This window comes from Schistocerca piceifrons, chromosome 1, assembly GCF_021461385.2.
Source record: "Schistocerca piceifrons isolate TAMUIC-IGC-003096 chromosome 1, iqSchPice1.1, whole genome shotgun sequence".
Lineage (NCBI taxonomy): Eukaryota > Metazoa > Arthropoda > Insecta > Orthoptera > Acrididae > Schistocerca > Schistocerca piceifrons.
The window spans coordinates 1,031,376,804-1,031,393,546 of record NC_060138.1 but is presented as its reverse complement, the minus strand read 5'-3'; the positions used below and the strand labels follow the sequence as shown (position 1 = coordinate 1,031,393,546).

Sequence of the window (16,743 nt, the reverse complement as noted above, 5' to 3'; positions counted from 1 at the left end):
TGACCAAAATTTTTTTGGGTCATTTTTAGAATCTGCAGATAAAATATTGCTTTCAAATTCGTTAAAAGAATCTCTCAATGACCTTTTGACAGCTGCTTTCATTTTGCATAATTTCTGTTTGTCAGCAGGACAGTGACTACGTTTAAAATGGCTGTGCAAAATTTTCTGCTTTCTCAGCAACTTCCTAATATGTTTGTTGAACCAAGGTGGATCCCTTCCCTCCCCTATATTTTTGCAAATTCTGACCAAAGATGCTCAATATCGTTGTGTCCCGTGGTGAATGCTTGGAGCTGATTATGAAGATATTCATTAATAACACTTTTATTTGCTTTCCCGAACAAGAAAACTCCATGCTGCTTCTTTGGTTCTTTTGCAACTTCCACTGACATAGAATCCACAACGACCCTATGGTAACTAATACCTTCTACTAGATTACCTTCCTCAAAAAGATCAGGTCTGTTTGTCGCCAAGATATCTAATATGTACCCATCTCGAGGTGGTTTTCTAACCAATTGCTCAAGGTTGTATGTTGAGAGCACTCCTAGAATAACTTCACACGAGTCTTTGCTTCTGCCCCCTGTGATAAACGTGTGATTTTCCCAGTCAATGGACACCAGACTAAAGTTTCCACATATAAATAATGGATAATTTGGATATTTATTTCCTATGTACTCAAGACTTTCCCTGAAATGTTCTGCGACGTTTGTTGCGGATGCTGGTGGTCTGTAAAAACATCCTAATGCAATGGTCACTCCTTGTCTGATTGACAGCTTTATCCGGACTATTTCACAGTCCGACCCAGTATTGATCTCCACTGCATTTAAACAGCTTTTAACTGCGATGAACATACCACCTCCCATAGCATCAGTCCTATACTTCCTAAACATTGTCCAATCTGAGTTCATAATTTCACTGCTATTTATGTCTGCTTTCAACCAACTTTCTATACCTAATACAATATTGGCATTACTACTGTTTATTTCAAGAGTAACTTGAGGATTTTGCTACAGACACTTTGACAATTTACTAACATGAGATTTAGCATATTTAAATCCTTTGGAATGACCTGTTTAGGCGAACTAACAATTTTTACAGATGGCACACCCACATCAGTGTCATAACTGGTAATTTTTCAGGCCAAAGGTTTGTTTCCCGTGGGGAGGAACCTGATCTAAAGGATTAGGGCACTGCTGCAGACCAGAGGGCCAGTCTGTTGCATCCAGTGAGTTCCAGTTTGTCATCCAGTGAGGCACTGAGTCAGAGTCAGAGTTGGAGTCAGTCATAGCCTCTAGCTCAAAATCAGGCAGCACACAGCGACCAGAGTAGTGCACATAGCAGACTTGTACTTTACCAGCAGTGAGACTAATGTGAACTATTACAGAGAGCTTGTACAACAACAACCATCTTAGCTAAGTATTTTTCTATTCTTATGAATAGAGAACCCAGTTAATATATATGTGCAGATTGTGTTATAGATAGAGGATAAGGGCCACCAAACATTCTCTCCTTGCTTCTCATGGTACAGCTCTAGAGAGACAATGAGACAACATAAATGATGGTGACGAGTATAATTCAGAAGAAGATTCTGCTTGCTTCTCTTGTGTTTTAGCTTGCAGGTTTTTTTTTTGCTAATTTCTTGTTGTGTTCTTGCATGTATTCTAAAAGTGGAGCTGCAGGACTAATGAATTTTCTCTTTTCAAAGGCTTTTCTTGCTTTTTCGCTGCAACGTATTTGCGTAAACCACGGCTACCCTGCCCCCTCCACCTCCTGACCCTGTGCCCCCGCCCCCCCCCCCCCCCCCGCCCAGCTGCAAACAACTAATGTGATGGATCTAACACACGTTTTTTAGTTTCAGAACCAACAAATTGCTGCCTTGCTGACGACGGTACAACAACTTCTGGCTGCACAAGCAGTGTTGGCCGCACAACAACAGCCCACCGACCGACTAGAACAAGAAGTGATGTTGACCAACATACCAATGTTCCAGATATTTAATGAGATAGAAGCGGAATGGCTTGAATACCTGACACAGTTCCAAGCTCACTGTGCACTCCAAACGAACTCAGTTATGATAAAGTAATCACTGCATTAACTCAGTACTATGTCCAGCAAGTCCAAGTAGCTGCAGCCAGATATCAGTTCCTTTGATTGCAGAAAAAGCCAGAACAGACGTACGGTCAGACATGTACAGAATTAATGGGCATGACTAGGAAGTGTAAATTTAGGTGTAGTTGAGGCAACTTCTACAGTGACTTAATGATTAGGGATGCTATAACATTCAATGTCACAGACAGTAGAATACAGGAACAGATCCTAAAGTACTCAGATCTATCACTTCCACAAGTGTTGAAAATCTCAGAGTAATATGATTCAGGTGCCAATGAGTTTGAACAGGCCCTCATTTGTAGGGTCAAGTGGCCCGTTGCTTGTGACCACCCCAAGCAGCCACAACAATGAGAGTGTACACAGCAGCACGGACAGCCATGTAGACAGATAAGCAGGCCTGTGAACTTAGTAACATCTTGCACTAGATGTTCTGCACCCCATAAAAAGACAGGATTGCCCATCACGTAATGCAAAGTATTACACGTGTGGAAAGAAAGGCAATGTCCAAGCAGTTTGTTTGCAATGGCAAAAAACTGCCAATTTTGCCCGCTCTCAGGAAAAAAAAAAAAAAAAAAAAAAAAACAACTGACAAAAGTAAGATTAAGGTTGTGTCTCATTCTCACCTTAGTGCTGTGCAACGATGTTCAAACTACTTGTCTGATTATGAATTGCTGGCTGCCGTGAGAACTTTCAGTTAGACACAGGTGCCTCAGTCACTTCGCTTAATCGTGCCACGTAAAAACAGCTAGGCTCACCAGGCCTTTCTGAATCTAACAGACACCTCACTACTTACATCAGACAGGAAATTCCAGTGCTTGGACAGTGTAGTTTGCCTGCAACTTACAAATCTCATACTAGGACAGTGTTGAAATCAAGGTACAGTGAGAACATTTTCAGATTAGATGCATTTCATTTGTTTGTGCATACCATCCAAGACAATGTACTTTCCATATTGGCTTGTGATCCAAAAGACAAGTGTTGCTAAGTTGCTTAAAGAATTTTTAACCTATTTTCAGAAGTAATGGGAAAAGCTAATAACCTCGTAGTGCATGTGACACTGCAAGACAATGCACAGCCTACGTTTTTTCATGGTCACCCCATTCCAATTGCTTTACGAGACAAAGTAGCCAGTGAACTGAAAGAATTGCAAGATAATGGTGTAATTGCTAGTTGATGGACAGGTCCACTATTTTTGTTGCCTAAGCCTTCTGGTTGCATTTGTATTTGTGTTGACTTGAAGTCTGGTCAACCCACAGATGGTAGTTGACACTTATTCATTACCACGCCCTAAGGAATTCATGGACAGGCTTGGCGCAGGACGTTAGTTTCCTATGACAGATATGCATGATGCCTACTTGCAAATTCCATTGGATGAAGAATCACAGAAAGTGTTTTTTGTAAATAAATACTTAGGATTGCATTTGCCCTTTGGTAGTGCTTCCGCACCTGCCATTTTTCAACGTTACTTGGAACAGCTGACTGCAAGAGTGCTGTTTTGTTCAAACTACCTTGACAGTATTGCATCTCAGGTCATATGCTAGAGGAACACATTGCCAAATTACGTACTCTTTTTTAAGTGTTGTCAGAAGCAGGACTCCAGTGACATCTCAAAAAGTGTGACTTTTTCCAAACTGAACTACAGTACTTCGTTCATGTGATAAACAGTGCCCCATTCCAATCTCATTTGTTTGTAATCCATGACCTGCCTATTCCTCACAATGTGTCTGAACTGCAGTCAGCACTAGGTGAGATGAGGTACTACATTCTGTTCATACTGAATGCCACTCAGATTGCAGCTCCACTGCATTGCTTGTGTCGCAAAGACTGTCAAAATGCATTTCAGAAACTCAAAAATGCTTTTCCTAGTAACAGATGTTAGTGCATTTTGACCCTGATAAGCCCATAGTTTTGCAAGCTGATGTTTCTTCCTATGGAATTGGCGCAGTGCTTTCACACAGAATTGGTGCACAAGACAGACCTATTGCACTTGCCTCAAAGTTGCTCACGCAAACTCAGTGCAGTTATTCTAAAACTGAAAAAGAAGTTCTTGCTATTCTGTATGGTGTGATAAAATTCCATCACCATTTGTATGGTCTTATGTTCAATATAGTGACAGATCACAAGCCTTTGCAGTCCTTGTTTTATCCATCAAAGCTGGTTCCTACATGCACTGCTCAAAAATTGCAACATTGGGCTTTGCTGTTTTTTTTTTTTTTTTGCAGTACCAGTATGAAATTGTGTTCACACCTGCTGCAAAGCATGGCAATGCAGACGCCCTATCTCGCCTTGGCCCAGACTCGGATTTTGACGCATCTTGTTGCCACATCGATGCTCAGGACTGTAAATTGCTTGAATCTGAATAAAAATATCTGCTCACATAACCAAGATCATGGTTTTAGAGGAATATGGGTTATCTTCACTAGGTAAATCGGTACTACACCTCCAAAAAAGGCACTTAACTTTCACTGCTTCATAAAAATGCATCTCATATTAAAAACTTTTTCCACATTCACAGAAACATTCTCTGAAGCTCGCAGGATAGCTCTCAGGAATGGATGAACTTAACAGACATGTCCACTCACCGCTCCGAAACTAAGTTGGTATATTACTAATCGAATCCTGTTACTTCATTTCACAAGTCTGCTACGTTCCAATTATACGTTTTCACTTTTCGTTGGTTTTCAGTGTTAATTATTTCTTTAAGAGTTGCCAGGTCTTGAAGAAATACTATACATACTAATAGTTATAACAGGCAATTATTGTACTAGAGTGGGTACATAATATTCTAGCATCAAATGAATGCTGTGGTTGAAAAGTATGAAAAATAACCTACGTCCACTTTATATGACCAACCTGCACTGACGCACATGTCATTATTTTCACTGACAGCGGAATATCTTCCTCGTCCATAAAAATACAACGCCTGTCACCATCGCTGGATAAACAAAGTCGGCAAATACCAATTAGGTCTTTCAATTTTATTGGTTTTCTTCGACTGTACGTCTTCATGGATATTTTACACGACAACTACGCACAACACATACAAATAGATGGCATACAGAGTACTTTCTTAAGAAATCGCACAGTTTTTTCAAAACGAAGTATATAACAACTCCGAATAGATGAAGTTCCACCAAAACACTGCTGCATTTCGTACTCGCAACTCAATTCGTAGCTCACGCAACAATTTATCGTTTATATTACACACACGTAAAAATGTTTTCAAATAGTTCACACCTTATGTCACGTCAGAGGGGTGTAATACTAATTACAGTTTATTTACACTACAGCTCTCATTAAAAATGGAAACTATCCGACTGCAAAAGCGTAAGTTTGTCGTTGAGTACGGCGACGGCTGTCAGCATAATCTCTGACCGCAATGTGTGGGGAAGTTATCGTGTAATGATGAGAAGCATGTACGTGAACGTCATAGATTCTGGACTGATCGTTTCCTGAGAATGGTTGGGGTACGCAGATAAATTTGACAAATGAAAAGTTGTACAGCTTGTATACACAAAAGGAAAGTTCTGGCACAGAAGATATTTTAGCACTGATATCGTTGCAGAGTTGTCACAATTCTTGTAAAATGTTAGTGAAGAGTAGAGAAATCTCCCGTGTAAACATGAGACTAACTAATTTATTACAGTAACTAGAAATTTTGACAGGAATATGGAGGAACATGCATTGGTAATTATTACATTGAGTAGCACAGTAACAATTTTAAGAAAGTAATGACATATGAATCAATATTTGTATAGCATAAATTACACATATACGAACATATAAACAAACATGCAAAGCTGACGTTCGTGCATACCTGATCAAGTGAGTGGGACAAGTGTAAATTTATGTTGATGTAACAGTTTAAATTTGGAGAACAGTAGTTGGAATTTTATGTGATAGCTTATTAATTTAATATTTGCAGAATTTCACGCTTTCAAGAACTAACAGTTGCCCTGACAAATTAGTGGGAGATATGTTCTGCTGGGGGAATACAACACATGGTGAACTGGGATTAGGAGGTCTAGAGGAAGAGCAGATCCTGATACCAAGAGAACTGCGATTTTCGAAAGCTACTTGTGTAAAACAAGGTTAGTCTTGAACATATTCAATAAAAAATAAGTTACTCTTGACAGTTGCAATAAAATTTATGTTACTGATTTCAGTTGCTTGCGGTTACAATCACACCCTACTGTTAACATCAGATGGACAACTATATTCATGTGGAAACAATGACCATGGGCAACTTGGCCACAACAAGCCTTGCAAAAGACTTGGTGAGTTTTGAAACCAACAGCTAATATTTTTGTTGTCTTGGCATGAAGTCAAATCTTCAACAGATCTTGATAAGATTTCAAAGCAGTGTAAATATTGACAACTTGCTTTGGATATCAAAAAATGTAAAATTGTACACTTCACAAAGTAAGACTGCCGTAGCCTCTGAGTACAGTATAACTGAGTGAAAACTGGAATCAGTCAACTTGAACAAATATTCTAGGCCACAACAGTTTGTGATGATACAAAATGGAGTGATCACGTAAGCTTAATCGTAGGTGAAACATGAGGTAGACAGCTCCCAATTGTGCTAATTCTATCTATGCAAATAGCCAACCATATTTCAATTTTGCGTAGCAGTTGGGTAATCACCTTGTTGCAAAAAAAGATCAGAATCTCTGTTCATGTAGGCGGTAACACCATGAAAACAATGCTACATTTTGGATTAGATTAACTTTAATTTCAATTGATCCGTACTGAGGAGGTCCTCCAGGATGTAGAACATGTCAGAAAAACAATACATGACAAATATTTACAACTGAAACAAATAAGCTAATGTACCTTCCACATGTTCCAAGTGGAATGATCATCATTCTAATGAACACTATAGGGAAGAATCATTTTACACTCATGTACTAAGATCATGTTAGGTATAAAGCACTGAATTTAAAATTTAAAAAATGGTTTTTTATGTATGAGGTAATAAACATATATGAGCTGTTGGTTTGAAAAAGTTATACATTTTTGAATAAATATATTGGGAAGCAGTAGTTAGTATCCCTAGTTCCCTAAATAGGTTTCTGCAGGATGTTCTTGAGTTCACACTACATATAACTCTTATTGCACATTTTTGTACCTGGACAACTTTAGCTTGGCTTGATGAATTACCCCAAAAAAATAATCCCATATGACATTATGGAATGAAAGCAAGCATAGTACGCCAGCTTTTTCATTTTTATATCCCCTATGTGTGACACAATTCGCGTTGCAAATGGAGATTTATTAAGACACTTCAGCAGTACTGTATCGTGCTCCTCTCAGTTGAATTTATTATCAAGCTGTAATCCCAAGAATTTAACATTGTCCACTTCTATCTGCTTGTCATCATATGTTAGGCATGTACTCGTGGGAGACCCCTTACAAGTTCTGAACTGCATGTAGTGTGTTTTTTCAAAGTTTAGTGACAAAGAATTGGCTAGGAACCAGTGATTAACGTCCACAAATATTTTATCAGCTGATCTTTCTTAGACTACACTTGATTTGCTGTTTATTGCAATGTTTGTATCATCGGCAAGCAAAACAGATGTGGCATCTGGTAATGTTACTGATGAAACGTCATTGATACACACAAGATCGAACTTTGTGGGACCCCACATGTAGGCCTAATGAGTTCCCAGTTGGATGATGCCTGATAGCTCAATATGTGTCTCTTTCTAATAATGCCCTTTGTTTCCTGCCAGAGATAAAACGTTTGAACCATTTTGCAGCATTTCCTGTTACACCATAATATTCTAATTTACTTAAAAGGATATTGTGATTTACACAGTCAAATGCCTTTAACAGATAACAAAATATACCAGTTGCCTGCAATTTTTTGTCTAATGGGTTAAGTACATTTTCACTGTAAGTGTAGATAACCTTCTTAGTATCAGAACCCTTTAGAAATCTGAACTGCAACTTTGACAGTATGTGATAAGATGGTTATAAAGTCAATTGTACATTACCTTTTCTAAAATTTTTGAGAATGCTGGCAAAAGTGAAATTGGATGGAAATTGGATGCTATATCTCCCTTCTTAAACAATGGCTTAACTTCATCATATTTGAACCATTGAGGAAATATTCCACTGATAAACATTTTCTGTAGCTGTAGCTGATTCTGTGGCAGCATCTATATATGTTATTTTGACAGTGAAGCTCAGTGAAATATTCAGAAAATATTATGATTTTTTGGCAAAAGTAGTTCATAAATGACAATTATTCAGTGATATTAGTGTTCGAAATAATGCAGTGTAGTGTTAAGCAAGAGCCTGATGCTTAGATGTTACGAAAATTGAAGTATGTAGAGAACAGTTAGTAAAAAATTTTTCATTGAGGAGGGATGTCATATGATTTTTAAGAACAGATGGTTTGAATTAAATAATTTCATTATTTAGGATAAGTTGACATTTGATAATGTGTGCTGTTGCAGAAATTGCTTAGCTTCATAAAAAGGTACTTTGGCTTTAGGAAAGTGTCTGATTCCACCTGTCTGCTTTGACCTATGATGTCATCAATATGGCAGAAAGGCCTACCTCCATGTGTACGCAAAATGGCTATGATGTCGTCTCCACGTACATGTGCCAACAAACGTGAATAATAGTAAAAATGACACAGGAATTTCTCACTCTAGCAATAAAACAAAACTAACAGGAGAACTGTAGGAAATAGATTGTTTATAGTGGGCACACACTGAATAGGTAACAGTACAAAATTGAATCATCCCAAAACAAATATTATTAAAAAAATCTCAACTTACAACACAATGCTGCAGCCACAAAACATTTCACTCAGCCTATATCGCTCAAACGAAGCCCACGATACAACCCATATCTCCATTTCTGAGAAACGTAATTGGCTATTTCCTTTGACCAATATATTGCAAACGAACCTCTTGATACCAAAAAACCGACACTTACAAACTTGAAAAGTGGAATTGGATATTTCTCATGACCATTATAGCTCAAATGTAGCTCTCCATATCTGCTACTGGCAAACCACAAAAACTAACTACAAACTCACACATCTACATAACTCAGAAAATCCCAACAACTTGAAAACCCAAAAATCCCCATATTCACTAGGTCAATTAAAACACAGCTAATATACTGTAAATATAAAACAGACAAAACATCACAATTACTATAGAATAAAACCAAAACAAAAATTATAAGGGGCCATCAAGTGAAACCCGGTCACTAAAGTAAAGTAACGGTAACGATTTTATTAACTCAAAAATATAGTTATTCACAGTACACATACTCAAAAATAGTCACCAAAACTGTTGGCACATTTATCCCATTGCGACATTAGCCAGTCGATTCCATCCTTGAAGAAGCTAATAGGCTGCTGTTGGATCCAGGTCTGAACCCAGTCACACACTTCGTCGTCCGTTGTGAATCGATGTCTGTGAATAGCTTGTTTCAGCGGTCAAAACACATGAAAATCGGAAAGTGAAATGTTGGGACTGTATGGTGGATGTTCCAGCATTTCCTGTCGAAACTGCTGCAATGTCGTCTTCACTGCATCGCCCGTGTGTGGGTGGACATTATCATGCAGGAGGATAACGGCATTGGACAACATGCATAGGCATTTCGCCTTGATAGCTCGTCTAAGGTTCTGTAAAGTGGCTTGATAACTCTGGGTGTTGATGGTGGTTTTTTCATTCCAGTAACTCGACAAGCAGTGTCCCCTTTTGGTGAAAAAATGAGGACATCATGTCCATATCAGAACTGTTGTGCACTGCCTTTGATTTCTTTGGAGGTGGTGAAGTTGCATGTGTCCATTGCTTGCTCTGAGGCTTGCTTTCCATTTCAAAATGGTGAAACCATGTTTCATCACCTCTGACAATATGCGACAGAAAGCTGTATTCCTCCTCATGATAACTTTGCCACACTGGCACTATGCAGCATCAAACGGTGCACACGTGTCAGTCTCTCTACCGATATATGGTACCACCATACCTGCAGTTACGTGGTGCCACCTTAGGTGTAAGGTAAAGGTAGACACACTGACCAGGTTTCATTTGAATGAACCTCATACTTACCAACAAAAGCCTCCAAACTAATCAGACCAAACAGAAACACAAAACACAGAAACAAATAAGAAATAACGACAATAACTGACTGGAAACACTTTCAAATCCACGTTACAGGACTGACTAGCCACAGTCAAATAAACCCAAGTTACCACAGTGATAAACAAGACTAAAATGAACCCAAATACCACGCATTAAACTCAGCACTTCAACATTCACCACCAGATAGTCCCATCAAATACAACGCAGCATCCACAAACATGAACTAACTCAAAAATACTGCACCATAGCAACGTCAATCACCACAGCACCATTACCTCACGGGTCAAAGCAGATGGATGGCATTGGATGATTCCAATGACCCGCTTCTCTGCCTCCTCCCCCCCCCCCTCCCCCCCCCCCCCCCTCTCTCTCTCTCTCTCTCTCTCTCTCTCTATATATATATATATATATATATATATATATATATATATATATATATATATAAGAAACAAAGATGATGTGACTTACCAAACGAAAGCGCTGGCAGGTCGATAGAAACACAAACAGACACATACATACACACAAAATTCTAGCTTTTGCAACCAACGGTTGCTTCGTCAGGAAAGAGGGAAGGAGAGGGAAAGACGAAAGGATGTGGGTTTTAAAGGAGAGGGTAAGGAGTCATTCCAATCCAGGGAGCGGAAAGACTTACCTTAGGGGGAAAAAAGGACGGGTATCCACTCGCGCGCGCACACACACACACACACACACACACACACACACACACACACACACACATATCCATCCACACATATACAGACACAAGCAGACATGTTAAAAGGCAAAGAGTTTGGGCAGGAGTAGGATTAGATCCTTTTTCTTCGTGGCAAAGTGGTATTTCCAGCAGAGAGTACAAGTGTAGGACAGTAAATCTTTGACGAGGGCTGTTTGGTTGAATCTGGGAGTGGGGCTGAAGGTGAGGCCTTTGGATAGGACAGAGGTTTCGGATTGGGAGAGAGGTTTGGAGGAAAGGTTAACTACTGAATTAGGGTGTTGTGGTTCCAGATTGTGTTGATTGGAATTTTTAGGTTTTGGAGGGAGTGGAGCTGGAAGTGGGAGATTGAGTAGATGGGAGAGACTGGGTTTGTGTGCAATGAGAGGAGGTTGAGGTTTGCTGGAAAGCTTGTAAAGGGTGAGTGAGTTGCCAGGACTGGAATAGGTGGTGGTGGGAGGGTGCATGGGACAGGTTTTACACCGGGGGCGGTTACAGAGGTAGGAGCCAGAGGGTAGGGAAGGTGGTTTGGGGATTTCATAGGGATGAACTAAGAGGTTGCGAAGGTTAGGTGGACGGCGGAAAGACACTCTTGGTGGAGTGGGGAGGATTTCATGAAGGATGGATCTCATTTCAGGGCAGGATTTGAGGAAGTCGTATCCCTGCTGGAGAGCCACATTCAGAATCTGATCCAGTCCCGGAAAGTATCCCGTCACAAGTGGGGCACTTTTGGGGTTCTTCTGTGGAAGGTTCCGGGTTTGAGGAGATGAGGATGTGGCTCTGGTTATTTGCTTCTGTACCAGGTCGGGAGGGTAGTTACGGGATGCAAAAGCTGTTTTCAGGTTGTTGGTGTAATGGTTCAAGGATTCCGGACTGGAGCAGATTCGTTTGCCACGAAGACCAAGGCTGTAGGGAAGGGACCGTTTGATGTGGAATGGGTGGCAGCTGTCATAATGGAGGTACTGTTGCTTGTTGGTGGGTTTAATGTGGACGGACGTGTGAAGCTGGCCATTGGACAGGTGGAGGTCAACGTCAAGGAAAGTGGCATGGGATTTGGAGTAGGACCAGGTGAATCTGATGGAACCAAAGGAGTTAAGGTTGGAGAGGAAATTCTTCAGTTCTTCTTCACTGTGAGTCCAGATCACGAAAATGTCATCAATAAATCTGTACCAAACTTCGGGTTGGCAGGCCTGGGTAACCAGGAAGGCTTCCTCTAAGCGACCCATGAATAGGTTGGCATACGATGGGGCCATCCTGGTACCCATGGCTGTTCCCTTTAATTGTTGGTATGTCTGGCCTTCAAAAGTGAAGAAGTTGTGGGTCAGGATGAAGCTGGCTAAGGTAATGAGGAAAAAGGTTTTAGGTAGGGCGGCAGGTGATCGGCGTGAAAGGAAGTGCTCCATCGCAGCGAGGCCCTGGACATGCGGAATATTTGTGTATAAGGAAGTGGCATCAATGGTTACAAGGATGGTTTCCGGGGGTAACAGACTGGGTAGGGATTCCAGGCGTTTGAGAAAGTGGTTGGTGTCTTTGATGAAGGATGGGAGACTGCATGTAATGAGTTGAAGGTGTTGATCTACGTAGGCAGAGATGCGTTCGGTGGGGGCTTGGTAACCAGCTACAATGGGACGGCCGGGATGATTGGGTTTGTGAATTTTGGGAAGAAGGTAGAAGGTGGGGTGCGGGGTGTTGGTGGGGTCAGGAGGTTGATGGAGTCGGGTGAAAGGTTTTGTAGGGGGCCTAAGGTTCTGAGGATTCCTTGAAGCTCCGCCTGGACATCAGGAATGGGATTGCCTTGGCAAACTTTGTAAGTAGTGTTGTCTGAAAGCTGACGCAGTCCCTCAGCCACATACTCCCGACGATCAAGTACCACAGTTGTGGAACCCTTGTCCGCCGGAAGAATGACGATGGATCGGTCAGCCTTCAGATCACGGATAGCCTGGGCTTCAGCAGTGGTGATGTTGGGAGTAGGATTAAGGTTTTTTAAGAAGGATTGAGAGGCAAGGCTGGAAGTCAGAAATTCCTGGAAGGTTAGGAGAGGGTGATTTTGAGGAAGAGGAGTTGGGTCCCGCTGTGACGGAGGACGGAACTGTTCCAGGCATGGTTCAATTTGGATAGTGTCTTGGGGAATTGGATCATTAGGAGTAGGATTAGGATCATTTTTCTTCGTGGCAAAGTGATATTTCCAGCAGAGAGTACGGGTGTAGGACAGTAAATCTTTGACGAGGGCTGTTTGGTTAAATCTGGGAGTGGGGCTGAAGGTGAGGCCTTTGGATAGGACAGAGGTTTCGGATTGGGAGAGAGGTTTGGAGGAAAGGTTAACTACTGAATTGGGGTGTTGTGGTTCCAGATTGCGTTGATTGGAATTTTGAGGTTTTGGAGGGAGTGGAGCTGGAAGTGGGAGATTGAGTAGATGGGAGAGACTGGGTTTGTGTGCAATGAGAGGAGGTTGAGGTTTGCTGGAAAGGTTGTGAAGGGTGAGTGAGTTGCCTTTCCGGAGGTGGGAAACCAGGAGATTGGATAGTTTTTTAAGGTGGAGGGTGGCATGCTGTTCTAATTTGCGGTTGGCCTGTAGGAGGATGCTCTGAACAACAGGTGTGGATGTGGGAGAGGAAAGATTGAGGATTTTTATAAAGGATAGGAGTTGATGGGCGTGTTGATTGGCTGAGTGGATGTGTAGGTGAAGGATTAGGTGGGTGAGGGCAATGGATTGTTTGGTTTGGATCAGATTCTGAATGTGGCTCTCCAGCAGGGATACGACTTCCTCAAATCCTGCCCTGAAATGAGATCCATCCTTCATGAAATCCTCCCCACTCCACCAAGAGTGTCTTTCCGCCGTCCACCTAACCTTCGCAACCTCTTAGTTCATCCCTATGAAATCCCCAAACCACCTTCCCTACCCTCTGGCTCCTACCCCTGTAACCGCCCCCGGTGTAAAACCTGTCCCATGCACCCTCCCACCACCACCTATTCCAGTCCTGTAACCCGGAAGGTGTACACGATCAAAGGCAGAGCCACGTGTGAAAGCACCCACGTGATTTACCAACTGACCTGCCTACACTGTGAAGCGTTCTATGTGGGAATGACCAGCAACAAACTGTCCATTCGCATGAATGGACACAGGCAGACAGTGTTTGTTGGTAATGAGGATCACCCTGTGGCTAAACATGCCTTGGTGCACGGCCAGCACATCTTGGCACAGTGTTACACCGTCCGGGTTATCTGGATACTTCCCACTAACACCAACCTGTCAGAACTCCGGAGATGGGAACTTGCCCTTCAGCATATCCTTTCTTCTCGCTATCCGCCAGGCCTCAATCTCCGCTAATTTCAATTTCAATTTGCCGCCGCTCATACCTCACCTGTCTTTCAACTTCATCTTTGCCTCTGTACATCTGCCCCGACTGACATCTCTGCCCAAACTCTTTGCCTTTACAAATGTCTGCTTGTGTCTGTGTATGTGTGGATGGATATGTGTGTGTGTGCGAGTGTATACCTGTCCTTTTTTCCCCCTAAGGTAAGTCTTTCCGCTCCCGGGATTGGAATGACTCCTTACCCTCTCCCTTAAAACCCATATCCTTTTGTCTTTCCTTCTCCTTCCCTCTTTCCTGACGAGGCAACCATTGGTTGCGAAAGCTAGAATTTTGTGTGTATGTTTGTGTTTGTTTGTGTGTCTATCGACCTGCCAGCGCTTTTGTTTGGTAAGTTTCATCATCTTTCTTTTTTTTTTATATATATATATATATATATATATATATATATATATATATATATATATATATATATATATATATATATATATATATATATATAGTTGTTGTGGTCTTCAGTCCTGAGACTGGTTTGATGCAGCTCTCCATGCTACTCTATCCTGTGCAAGCTTCTTCATCTCCCAGTACCTACTGCAGCCTACATCCTTCTGAATCTGCTTAGTGTATTCATCTCTTGGTCTCCCTCTACGATTTTTACCCTCCACGCTGCCCTCCAATACTAAATTGGTGATCCCTTGATGCCTCAGAACATGTCCTACCAACCGATCCCTTCTTCTGCTCAAGTTGTGCCACAAACTTCTCTTCTCCCCAATCCTATTCAATACTTCCTCATTAGTTATGTGATCTACCCATCTAATCTTCAGAATTCTTCTGTAGCACCACATTTCGAAAGCTTCTATTCTCTTCTTGTCCAAACTATTTATCGTCCATGTTTCACTTCCATACATGGCTACACTCCATACAAATACTTTCAAAAATGACTTCCTGACACTTAAGTTCTATACTCGATGTTAACAAATTTCTCTTCTTCAGAAACGCTTTCCTTGCCATTGCCAGCTACATTTTATATCCTCTCTACTTCGACCATCATTAGTTATTTTGCTCCCCAAATAGCAAAACTCCTTTACTACTTTAAGTGCCTCATTTCCTAATCTAATTCCCTCAGCAACACCCGACTTAATTAGACTACATTCCATTATCCTTGTTTTGCTTTTGTTGATGTTCATCTTATATCCTCCTTTCAAGACACTGTCCATTCCATTCAACTGCTCTTCCAAGTCCTTTGCTGTCTCTGACAGAATTACAATGTCATCGGCAAACCTCAAAGTTTTTATTTCTTCTCCATGAATTTTAATACCTACCCCGAATTTTTCTTTTGTTTCCTTTACTGCTTGCTCAATATACAGATTGAACAACATTGGGGAGAGGCTACAACCCTGTCTTACTCCCTTCCCAACCACTGCTTCCCTTTCATGTCCCTCGACTCTTATAACTACCATCTGGTTTCTGTACAAATTGTAAATAGCCTTTCGCTCCCTGTATTTTACCCCTGCCACCTTTAGAATTTGAAAGAGAGTATTCCAGTCAACATTGTCAAAAGCTTTCTCAGTCTACAAATGCTAGAAACATAGGTTTGCCTTTCCTTAATCTTTCTTCTAAGATAAGTCGTAAGGTCAGTATTGCCTCGTGTGTTCCAGTGTTTCTACGGAATCCAAACTGATCTTCCCCGATATATATATATATATATATATATATATATATATATATTATATATAAAAACAAAGATGAGGTGACTTACCGAACAAAAGCGCTGGCAGGTCGATAGACACACAAACAAACACAAACATACACACAAAATTCAAGCTTTCGCAACAAACTGTTGCCTCATCAGGAAAGAGGGAAGGAGAGAGGAAGACGAAAGGAAGTGGGTTTTAAAGGAGAGGGTAAGGAGTCATTCCAATCCCGGGAGCGGAAAGACTTACCTTAGGGGGAAAAAAGGACAGGTATACACTCGCACACACGCACATATCCATCCACACATACAGACACAAGCAGACATATTTAAAGACAAAGAGTTTGGGCAGAGATGTCAGTCGAGGCAGAAGTGTAGAGGCAAAGAAGTTGTTGAAAGACAGGTGAGGTATGAGTGGCGGCAACTTGAAATTAGCGGAGATTGAGGCCTGGCGGATGACGTGAAGAGAGGATATACTGAAGGGCAAGTTCCCATCTCCGGAGTTCGGATAGGTTGGTGTTGGTGGGAAGTATCCAGATAACCCGGACGGTGTAACACTGTGCCAAGATGTGCTGGCCGTGCACCAAGGCATGTTTAGCCACAGGGTGATCCTCATTACCAACAAACACTGTCTGCCTGTGTCCATTCATGCGAATGGACAGTTTGTTGCTGGTCATTCCCACATAGAATGCGTCACAGTGTAGGCAGGTCAGTTGGTAAATCACGTGGGTGCTTTCACACGTGGCTCTGCCTTTGATCGTGTACACCTTCCGGGTTACAGGACTGGAGTAGGTGACGGTGGGAGGGTGC

General features: G+C 41.5%; 2 protein-coding genes across 9 annotated transcripts in view; one reads left to right on the top strand and one right to left on the bottom strand.

Annotated features, from left to right (window-relative positions):
- Positions 1–5,521, bottom strand: part of LOC124723233 (zinc finger protein 454-like) — a 55,170-nt gene extending 49,649 nt beyond the window's left edge. The window contains exons 1-2 of one of the 5 annotated variants that reach the window (XM_047248442.1): positions 4,960–5,049; positions 2,730–2,945 (exon numbers count right to left, since the gene is read on the bottom strand). Coding sequence is in view for 3 of the 5 variants with exons in the window: in XM_047248441.1 (XP_047104397.1) it covers positions 4,960–5,115 (156 nt within the window). In the remaining 2 variants the exon portion in view is untranslated. Of the gene's footprint in view, positions 1–2,729; positions 2,946–4,688; positions 4,893–4,939 lie in introns of those variants that run through there. The other 4 variants (XM_047248441.1, XM_047248439.1, XM_047248440.1 and 1 more) reach the window with 4 other exon arrangements.
- Positions 5,472–16,743, top strand: part of LOC124722968 (probable E3 ubiquitin-protein ligase HERC4) — a 226,555-nt gene continuing 215,283 nt past the window's right edge. The window contains exons 1-3 of one of the 4 annotated variants that reach the window (XM_047248172.1): positions 5,472–5,793; positions 6,032–6,197; positions 6,273–6,383. In XM_047248172.1, coding sequence (XP_047104128.1) covers positions 5,776–5,793; positions 6,032–6,197; positions 6,273–6,383 — 295 coding nt within the window. In that variant the 5' untranslated portion in view covers positions 5,472–5,775. Of the gene's footprint in view, positions 5,932–6,009; positions 6,198–6,272; positions 6,384–16,743 lie in introns of all 4 variants that reach the window. The other 3 variants (XM_047248237.1, XM_047248297.1, XM_047248367.1) reach the window with 3 other exon arrangements.